Below are 10,816 nucleotides of genomic sequence, written 5' to 3'. Positions count from 1 at the left end.
TAAGAAAGAATTTCTTCACTGTCCAAGCCCCCAAGGTCTGGAACAGCCTGCCATCGGAGGTGGTTCAAGCACCTACATTGAACACCTTCAACACACTTTTAGATGTTTATCTTGCTGGGATCTTATGATCCCTGCTGACTTCCTGCCCCTGGGGCAGGGGGCTGGACTCGATGGTCTCTCTTCCAGCCCAAATGTCTATGAAATCTATAAACTGAAGTTTAAAGTAAGCAGCGGATTGTCCTGACTGTACAGCGTGTCCTAGGGAAACAGGTCTAAGTGCTCTTGGTCCATACAGTCACAGCAGACTGGTGGATTACAAGGGGTGAGCAGGAAGACAGTGGCAAGCTCCACGAAGAAGCAAGCTGCAACCTGCCCCAACTAGGTTTCCCATCTAAGGACAATGTGGTCCTCACTAGGACGTGGGTCAGATAGAAATAAAGGAATGAAGATTAGGGAAGAAAAAAACACTAAATCCCTAGACGGGAAGGCGTAGATCCAGCCTTTCCCTGGGTCTATAGAAGTCCTTCAGTGGCTATTTCTCACCATTGGGTTTCACGGGCTTTCATGGGTGGTGCCAGAGGCAGGGAGGGTGGCTTCAAGAGGAAGTCTCACCCGCTGGCATCCTCCACATAGAGGCCGGGTTGTGCCTATGACTCTGTGACAAGACTGAGCAGCTCTGTGATTGGGAAAGAAATGTTAGTTAATTCAGTATCAGCAGAAAAGCAACCAGTATTGCTGGTATCTTGCTTGTGGTTTGAGGCTAATTAATGGCTTCATCCACGGAGCTCTTCTTCCCTGGCATTCTCATCATTAATACTGAAGCAGCGTCAGGTTCTCTACAGTAACATGCACATCTTTATTGCCCCATTGGTCTGTGTGGAGGCATAGCTGAGGGCTGGAGGCAGTGCACCTGCTTTCATCTCTCTGCATGCAGTCACACTGCTTCTTGGAGCGGTTCCATGAGATAAGGCAAGCTGAGGCTGGCTCTGTGTTTGGAGGGGAGGCCAAGGGGAACAGCAAGGTGCTGCGTGTGGTAGTGCTGGTGACTCTGACAGCAGATGCCCTACAGGGGCCAAGGAGTGGGTGGCCCCTGGGATCCCTCCTGCTCTCTGCTTGTGGTGCATTGTGGTGGAGGCCCACAGGTATTCAAGGGTATGTCTGTTCAGCTTCCACTGGAGTGCCACTGAAGCACCCCCTTCTCATTGCTCCTGTTCCACACATGCCAAAAATGGAAATAAGGAGGCGAAGCTGTTCTGTGGGCTTTGCTCTCAAGCACACCGGAGATAGAAATCTTGAGAGTGGGTGTGAGAAGTGCCCTCAGAGCACATTCACAGGCCCATTTCTGGGTTTGGTACATGCAAACCGGCTGCCGGCAGACAGTGTCAGAGACTTGGCACCCTCTGGCTGTGGCTGCTGCATGGGGCATGCTCAGGCTGCCCCCTCTCAATCAGCCACTTGGGCTGATGCCTCGTTCTCCCGCCCCTAGGCCCACTACTAGCCTGGCAGGCTTGAGGATCATGCTTCCAGAAGTTCTGCGGAGCCAGTGAAGACATGCTCTACATTTTCTATACAGCAGTGGTTCTCGGCCTTTTTAGACTCCAAGTCCATCTCATTAGACTTAGTGCCTCCCCGCCCACCCCACCCTCCCTCTAAAATGCCAACTCTTTGCTTTCATTTGCTTTTTTGGCTACAGATAAAACACTACAGCAATCTTCTGTTGCAAAGAACTTGGCCACAACAGGTCAGAATGTTTTTGACACTGTGGATTCCTGTTTGAAATCCCTGGGTTTATCTTCTGAATCAGGTTTGCACACCAAAAATGCTAACGTTGCATAGCACCCTTAATAGGATCTCACAGCACCTTGGTTATGAATTGCTCCTATAAGGTGTTAAGAGGCTTTTTGTGCCTTTTGGTGTGCTGGAGGGGCCAGTGTGGGCCCTCTTGGACTTGACATGGATTACAAGGCTCCCTGAAGCACAGGAGTCTGGGCTGTGAGACTCAGATGCGCCCTTCCAGTCCTATGCTTCTTAGGACTTCATTGGTAAGCGCTCTTCCCTTTGGGTCGCAGGAGCAGCAAAATGCCAGGGCACTGTGCTGACTTTCAGAAGAGAAAGACAATTAATACCAGTGGCGTAAACACTTGAGATGATTACAGATTTCAGAACACTTTGCAAGAGCAGTGGTAGTTGCCTGAAGCCCATCTCTCTTCATTTAGATTTTGCCAGCCTAAATTCTTGATTTGTTGGCAGCTTCAATTTCTCTCTTAAACACTTGTGACCGCCTGTTGTCTGTTGTTAAAGTGCAAAATAGAGCAGGATTTCACCTGCAAGGTGGCTGTATTTGAGTGACAGTGAAGTGATCCGTGTGTACACTTTCTATATCTATTTAAGTTTATAAAACTGAAACTGGCTGCTATGACCACATAACCTTTCATTTTCTGCAGCCCATGAATGATTTATTCAGGCATCCAGGCGTGCTCATCTGGAGTACACAGACAGATACCATATTTTTCTAGCATGCAACAAATATGATCTACACCTTGTTTAAAAAAAAAAAAACAGAATAAAGAGGGGAAAAAAAGGGAAATGCAGCTATTACCGTATTTCCTATTTCCTCGCTTAAGGCATTCACTCCTCCCACCCCACACCCCCAGTTTCCAGCAGCTGATTTTTTGGAGAAGCGTGTGGTGTAGGTGAAAAAAATATGAGATATAATCCGAGCACCACTTCTTTGAACTACTATTGTGGTTTTCTTGGAGATACTATTCAGAAACTGCTCAAGTGTTTCCTTGGTATCTTTCTCACTCTTATAAATATTTACCCCCTTCCTGTATTGGCCTGCATTTAGCCATTACGTGAGCAGAGCAAAAGAGGAACTGTGAAACACTGGAAAAATTACCAGTGTGGTTTGGCTTCTTCCCTTGTTTCGTTCAAAAGGAATGTCTACGTTTTGTTTCTGACATCTAGCTGCAAAAGCAGATATACGTCTCTTCAGGAGAAAGTCTATAAGCCTTGACTGATGTTCCAAAGCAAGCAGGTCAGATGGTCAGAAATATCAACTGCTGAGTCTCAAGAAGCCCTGTGATTTAAGAAATAAACTAACTCCATCACCCATACACATTTGAAAGATTAAATATCATGGTGTCTTTTTTTCTGTCCTCCACGTGGTCTTCTCTGGTGTTGCAATAAAAGTGTCTGTCATTGCAAACAACATAACTCCTGGAACATATTAATTATGAGGAACCCCGGTTAAACGGTTTCTGTGGATGAAATAATTCCCGATTACAACCTTGTAGATCCTGCGAAATGTGGTGGTTTTAGAGACTTTGGGATTTTTGTGCTAAAGGGCCTAGTTTGTTATAAGGCATTTATGGGGGCTTTGTGTCTTGTGATGAGTAGGGGGATTTTCAAGGCATTTTCTCAACATCTGTGTATGGTTTCCTAAATGCCCTGTGTAATAGGTAGGTGTTATCAGCTCCATTTTAAATAGGGGGGAGCTGAGGCATACTGCAGGCATGTGAGCTTGCTATTAGGCATCTTAGGACTTCAAAATTTTCAAAGCAAAGTTGACCCCATTAGCTGCAATTAAAGTGGACATGGGACAGTCCCTGACAATGCAGTGTTATTTGAGACACATTATTAGAGAGCAGAAGTCATTAGGAACCAGGGACTTGGATGCAAGAAGCTGTGACATATGGTTGGTCATCCAAGACCTAATTTCTGGAGCCAGATCTACCTATTCCCCAAGGAGTAGTAAGCCATGGGCCTCCTCTATAATCCAGCTCCTAGAAGGACCAGTAGAAAACCCTGGAAGGAATCTCACAGATATTTCATCTTTCCAGTTTCCCCTTGTGCATTTTGTCATGGAAATCGGGTAAGCTGTCCACATCATATCCCTCTCTTCTATACAGATCAAGGGCATCACCTGGTAGCTTCTGTCAGGGCAGGGAGTGGTTTAGATCACCCTGACCCATGACATACACAGCTTTTCTGGTACATGCAGTGCTTAAAAATGAGGTCCTTGTCCTTTGTTTCCTGAGGGGAGTCTTCCACATCTAATAACACTTATAAGCAACACTAAGCACTTACATAGGCTTCACACCTTCTGAATACCATACTCCCATCAGTTAATCTCTTATACCACCCATATAAGCAAGTAGTATAATTAGCGTAGGTGGAAAACTATTATTATTAGCCCTGGACATCTGGCAACCCTTCACCTACATCACCAGCTGCCAGATATTTAGTTACCGCCTTCCTCTTTTCTAAAGGAAGTTGTCTTCAGCAGACCAAGGCTGTTAACTTTTCTAGCAAGCAAGTCAGATAGTCAGAAATAACAATTGCTGAGTCTCAAAAAACCCAGTGATTCAAGAAATAAACTTACTTCATTGTAAACACCCTTACACATTTGAAAGATTAAATATTATGGTGTCCTTCACAGTCTCCTAAAAATCATGGCCACTGTGCTATCTAAAGAAGTTAATATGGAGATGATGGAGAAGAGGATGCTCTAATCCCTGTGTGAATTAGATGTTGGCCTTATCTACCCTAGGCAGCTTCTGCAAGGCTAAGTATAGGCAGTCAAAAAGCCTGAGGCTGATTGATTCAGTCTTTGCAAGTTAGTCAAAGCTGCAAAGATTCAATCAATAAGCAAATGAACAGACATTCACTTTTGAGTCAACAAATGCAGCTACATGCCTGCAGTGGCTCAAGCTACAAGCTTGGTGGTGCTACAGCATGGCTCTCTGGCATGTAGCCAGCATGGACTGTGTGCTCATTTCCTCTTCCTGCTGCCCCCTGAAGACTCTGGGATTCACAGTCCACAATCACAGCACCCAGACCCAGCCAGGGCTGCTTATCACTTCCCCTTCCTGCTTCCAGTTATGTCTGGGATGTGTAGTCCACAGTCGGTGCCAGCACTAAGCCAGCAGGGCAGGGTGGCTCCTTACTCAGGGGAAGGGAAGTTTTCCCTTCTTCCTAGCCCTAGACCCCAGCAGGGGTTTGCCTGGGGGGCCAGTGAGCCAGTCCTCACTGCTGTGGCTAGGGAGCAGAGGGATGGGGACAGCCCTGCTCTCTGGAGCAGACTGCACAGCCCAACCCAGGGCTGGAAAATACTGGGATGCTGGGGGACTCAGATTTAACTAGAACTAGGAAGGGGTCTAGGGCAGAAGTTTCATAAACCGGTTTAACTTAAATCAGTTAAGTCCAATACTACATTGAACCAAGTTCATCTTAAACCGGTTTTAATCAGTCATTTTGAAACTGGTTTATGTGCACTGAACTTGTGTTCTGTTACAGGTTTAAACCTGTTTCTGATCACTTAAGCCAGTTTATGTGTAACTTCTGTCCCTAACCCAAGAGGGAAGCTTCCAAAGTGTGTAAACACTGGTGTGGTTCCTAGCAGATCCATACGACTGCCTTTAATCAGTCGTGCTGGCAGGGTGCCTTGAGCTGCACAGCTTCTAAAGAGACTGGTAACTGGCAGAAGGTGCTGGCATGCCTTACACATCTTCTGCCAGCTGTTGGGCAGTGCCAGAAGTTTTTTGGTCAGAAATGAGAAAGAAGGGGTTCTTTTGCTCCACAGCAGCTTGGAGTGCGGACATGCACGTGGTGTTGCTAGCAGAACTACATGGTATAGACCAGGCCTTACTCTGGTAACTGTTGTTTAGCTTTGTGCTCAGATCAGTGCAGTTCAATGGTATCAGAATCTCCTGAGTGTCTGGGTTTGAAACTTAGGTCCAAAATGTTGAAACTCGCACAAATAGTTGGTGTTCTTATATCGCCACCCTTTTGTGCCAGAACCTGGTGCAAGCTCTTCTGCTTCTCACCCCCCCAGAATGGGCCCCCTCTTGCTTGGGATCTGATAGGGAACCACAGATATGTTGGTGGGTTTGGAGGTTGGTATTTGTATCCAAATTAAACCATTTTCCCCAAATTTGAGTAGGTTGACATTTGAGGTTCTCACCTTAATCCATCTCTGGTTCCAGACAACTCGTGATAGTATAAGCAGTTGAGGTCAGTGTTCGTATTGTTTGTAGGAGGAAAATGGAATGGAATTGGCATTTACACCACGGCTAGTATCCTACTGGGTCCAGTTTGCAAACAAAAATGTTAAAAAGTCATTTTTTGGGTTCATGCATCCTCCTTCCCACCCTCAAGCTGAGAAACTTAAACTGTTGGGGGTTTTTTTTTTCAACTAACAAACCAGTTCTCTAAGCGTAGGTCCATAATCATGAGAGATTTTGTAAATTTGGTATGTTTTGGGCTGAGAAGCTATTAATGCAAAAGTTACTTTAGTTACTGGGTGACAACCTAACCACTGTTTCTTCTGTTCAAAGATTTAGCAGGAAGTCGTCGAGTTTATATGAAAATAAATCTGAGACATCAAGCCTGGAGATGTCCAACAACAGGAACAGGAATTCCAGTCCCAGCACCAGACAAAAGAGAGGTAGGAGTTAGAGGTAGCAAGGAACATGACCCCCCAGCAGGTGATTTTTATATCCTTGCAGTACTAGCCATGAAATATAGCCTGGGTTCCTTCCACAGGAAGTTGTTCAAAGGATTCAAGCACACCATTCAAATCATGGTTTTACAAATTGTCTGAGCAATACAGCTCGTTCCACTGTGATTTATTTTTCATACCAATGAAGGCAGTTTGTTGGTTGGTTGTAAATGCAGCCTCCAGAATTTGCAGCCTGCATAATGGGGTGTGACTTCTGTGTCTGAGAAGCGGAATGTAAATCTGTCCATAAACACCGGCAAAACCGACTCCTCTGTTCGTGGCGTTGAGAGTGAATACAAACAGCGTGGATTGCATTTAGATGTTTTTAAAGTCTCTGCTTCAGTGATCTACAGGGCTAGCAATAGGACGTCCTTTCTTGAAAAGATGATTTTGTTTTTACTTGACTGTGTCCTTTTTGTCCCTCTGTTGGATATCAGCCTTGTTTCATTTTAAAAATGTGTAATGACTTCTAACAAATGGCTTTGCTTTATTTCAAAGGGATGCTTTTTATTACTCGCTCTCTCAGCAGCATGTGTGGTCACTTGGACATTCCTTGTATTTTTCATAGAAGTACAACAGACATATTTTATTCAGTGCAGGGCAAAGTAAACTTCACAAAATAAACCACTGATTCTTATGCCTGGAAGTACGCTGGCAGCAATCCAACAGGAAGCCACTACCAGACAGAGCTTCCTCCTAAATATACATATGTTTTTAGGAATTACAGGGAGGTAAATTTGAATTGTAACCAGAAAAAGAGCAACACATTTGCATTTTATTTTCCCTAATGAAAACTGGCTTTCTACCAAAACAAAAAGCTTTGCAAAAAAAATGCTCCTTTTGGTCAAACTTTTTTTCTGGATTTTTCATGGGGAAAAAAAAAGATTAAATTCCTGAAATTTTCAGTGTGAAAAGGTTTTAGTGAAAAAAATATCTTTTTCCTGATAAAACGTAGTTTTTTCCCCATGAAAATTCTTCTAAAAACTCTCATAAGATGTTGGTTGAAAATCTTTGTTTTCCCCCTCTTTCTTGTTGAAATTTAATAATAATTTCCTCCAAAAACAACTGTAATTTTGCATTCAGCTGTGTTTACAGCTGAATCAAGCTGTTTCCTCAGAATTTCCCAAGTTAGTCATCTTAGTTTCTGGCCTGTTAAGGCACGATGCACTAGCAGTTCCTGCTGACGTTAACTGAAGTGAAAGGTGTTTTGTGTGTTCGAACCCTACGGGTGAATCTCAGTTCTTCCATCTACCAATGAGTCCATCATAGAGCTCCTGGTGGGAGCACATGTCTCCTCACTTCAATCAGGAGCCCTGTCGGGGTGCCCCAGTCCTTTCCACATCCATGAAAGCTATTGGAGAAATGAGCAGTGAGTCCATCTCTGTAGGAGCCCAAGTTGGACCTGTGGGCTACATTACTGGATAGTTAGCCCATGAGAGAGGGGAAAAAAGGACATCTTCAGCTTTTCAGAATGGAAACAGGTAACTATTCTCATTGCTTGAAATTCAAAGCTAGGTAGAGGCCCAGCAAAGAGCCCATGTACCACTCGAAAGTCCTACTTGCATCCTACGTTGAAGATCTACATGGGCCTTAACTTGGTACATAACATGGGACTCTCTGCTGGCCCATGGCAAAATGTCACCACTGCATATATGTGCAGTGATATCCTATGCCAGGGCTCCTGGCATTGAGCACCAGCTGATGCTACTAGATCAGGCAGGTTATATTGGTATGCTACAGGCAGTTAGCTACTAGGTTAAACAAGGTCTCATCTCTGCCACCTGCCGACTCCAGCCTTCAATTTTACGTCAAGTCAGTATGAAATTATTTTCAGATGTTGTTACTTCCTTCAGGTGTTATGGAACAAAAAGAACAACTACAATTACTGGCAGTTATTATTTTAACCTCCTCACTCTCACAGATTTGCAATAACCTCTCATTAGAATTAGGGCCTGTGATGAGAAGTCATCTGCATGTAGCACAGCATTATGCCTGGACCAGACTTTTAAATTGATTCAATCCACATGGAAGCTGGTTTACTGCAGTTTTTGCCTGCAGGAAAAAATGAAAGTTTCAAAGCTGTTCAAGGTGTTGTACTGTGTGGTAGGTCCAACATCTAACCAGTGCATGGCACTGAGAAGCAAAGTGGGAGCTTGCAGTCATAAAGCCCTAATGTGCATCTCAGCATGCGCTATAGCACATACTTAAGGGCTTGATTTCTTTTTCCCCTCTGTCCAGCTTAATTAAAACTTCATTGAGGTGAAAACCCACCATTTTAATTTTTTTTTAAATGTGTCTTAGCATGTGGTCCCGAAGGCCTCCTGTGCACAAATTTGCTTGGTTTTTAAATAAGTGAGCTGCAAAGAGACCTTATTTTCCAAGTTCTGGGGCGTCTTTATAACCTCATCCTTTTGCATTCCTTGAGAGAGTCCTTTCAAAGTACACACAGGATTATGGATCGTCTCTGTTGCCTAACCGCTTGTCTGCCAAACAGGAAGTGATGGGATGCGCTTTTTTGGAACCATAGTCTGTCTGTCCGTCACGTGTCAGTCTGGATATTAGTTGGATTCATTGTCTCTCCATGTTTCCCTTGTATTTCAGGTCTTCATGTGTGTCTCCTTAGTGGTAATCACCTTGGCAGCATGTGAAGCATTGTGTGTTGGCTCAGAGGCAGGAAAACTGGCTTCTGTGGCTTCTGCTTCTTGTTCTGCCGTATACTTCCCTTTGTGATCTGCCTGTTTTAGGGGGCAAGTGTGAAATTTGGCAGGAATGCCTGGATCTGTGTTTTGGGGTCAGGTCCATCTCTCATTATTATAGATGTGGGTAATTGGGCATCTGCTCTTTTTGGAAGCCCAGAGACATGGGATCCAGCCCCAACTATGACTTTTTGCTGCCATTGCAATTGTCAGGGAGCATGGGTAACTGGTATGAGAGTTTGATGAGTATGTCAATAATACACCCCACCAATCAAGTAACGCAGTGACAGAGTATCATTGTAAGCCAGCCAAATAGCATGGAGGCTGTTGGAAAGACTCCAGCAGGTAAGGCTTAAGCTCAGTGCTAATACCAAAGCGATGAATCAGTGCATGAAGGCTACAGATACTCCCGTACTAGAAAGCTTCATCTCTTGTTTCTCACTGGAGCCATGGGCTACCCATTAAGAGCACAGTGATGCTTTTTCATGGCAGAAGGCACCAGATCTTTTTTTTTTTTAAGTTAGCTTGCTACTGACCTGTCTTTTCCTTTGAGACTAGCTGCATCCCCTCATTTTTTTAATTAATTTATTTTTTGGTTTTATGCTCCATCAAAACTCAGTGAGCCAAAGTCTTCCCAGGTAGCACACCATTAGCCTGTCCTGGGATCTACTTGGCTCAGCTATTTAACTTCCCTGGCTGCGTATCACCATTTTAATTGATTAACTGTTGCACAGGCTTGAACGTAATCCGAAGGATTTGTTTTGTCATCCCGCGCTAGCCTCTCCTTTCCCATAACCTGGGAGGTTGACCCTTCCTTCCTTATCTCTTTTTCCCTTTCCATCTCTCTCCTAGCTGATGCTTCTACCAGCCTTAACCTTGAGCACACAGCTCTCGCTAGAAAGCGATTCACATTACAAGGTCTTTCCAACCGCCGAGCTCCGCCCAAAGGTAAAATTGCCACGTGCAGCATTTGGTCTCTGGCTGTCTATGTCCTGCTTGCAATCCCATGATGTTCTCTCCATCTCATTGTGCCATCCATCACTGCCTCCTACAGTGCTGCTGCATCCCATCACAGCACACTTGTCTGATACATGCACATGCTGCACTTCTCAAAGACTCTTCCACAAAAAGGCCTCGTTGGGAGTATTAACAAAGGGGTGGTTGATGGTGACACTTAGGAAAGTATAACTAACTAGGTCTGGAATAGTGATTTTTTTTTTTTTTTTGCCTTTTGTCTTTCTGAAGTTCACAGCTGTAAAAGAATCCACTAAGCCAGACATACCTGCATGCACACACAACTAAAATAATCCTTCTTTGACAGTGTATTGAGTGGATGGAGGGGGGAGAGTCCAGCTACTGTGCACCATGCTGCTTTCTGGTTTGATATGCTAAATTGTTCACTTTTGGCATCACTTGGTTGAAGGAGAAGATTTGCTCAGTGAATGAGAAAATTTGGGGTAGTTCACTCAAGGAACTGTCATCAGGAGGTGTGCAAGTTAGTCCATGTTACCTTACTGAATCAGGTCATTTCTCTGTGGGCCTCCTTCTCTTCCTCCATACAAAGTGGGGTCCCTCAAGGCTCTGTCCTGGGACCCATACTGTTCAACATCTTCATTAA

The 10,816-nt window shown here is 44.4% G+C and overlaps 1 protein-coding gene across 1 annotated transcript in view; it reads left to right on the top strand.

Annotated features, from left to right (window-relative positions):
• The window catches only part of MCF2L2 (MCF.2 cell line derived transforming sequence-like 2), a 268,026-nt gene that overhangs the window by 235,182 nt on the left and 22,028 nt on the right, over positions 1 to 10,816 (top strand). Inside the window, 2 exon segments of the mRNA XM_019532786.1 lie at positions 6,339 to 6,448; positions 10,051 to 10,146. Of these exon segments, the coding sequence (XP_019388331.1) occupies positions 6,339 to 6,448; positions 10,051 to 10,146 (206 nt within the window).

This window comes from Crocodylus porosus, unplaced genomic scaffold (genome assembly GCF_001723895.1).
Source record: "Crocodylus porosus isolate Cpor-Errol unplaced genomic scaffold, CroPor_comp1, whole genome shotgun sequence".
Taxonomy (NCBI): Eukaryota; Metazoa; Chordata; order Crocodylia; family Crocodylidae; genus Crocodylus; species Crocodylus porosus.
Note: the sequence above shows the minus strand (reverse complement) of the source record. Positions and strands in the feature narration are given on the sequence as shown.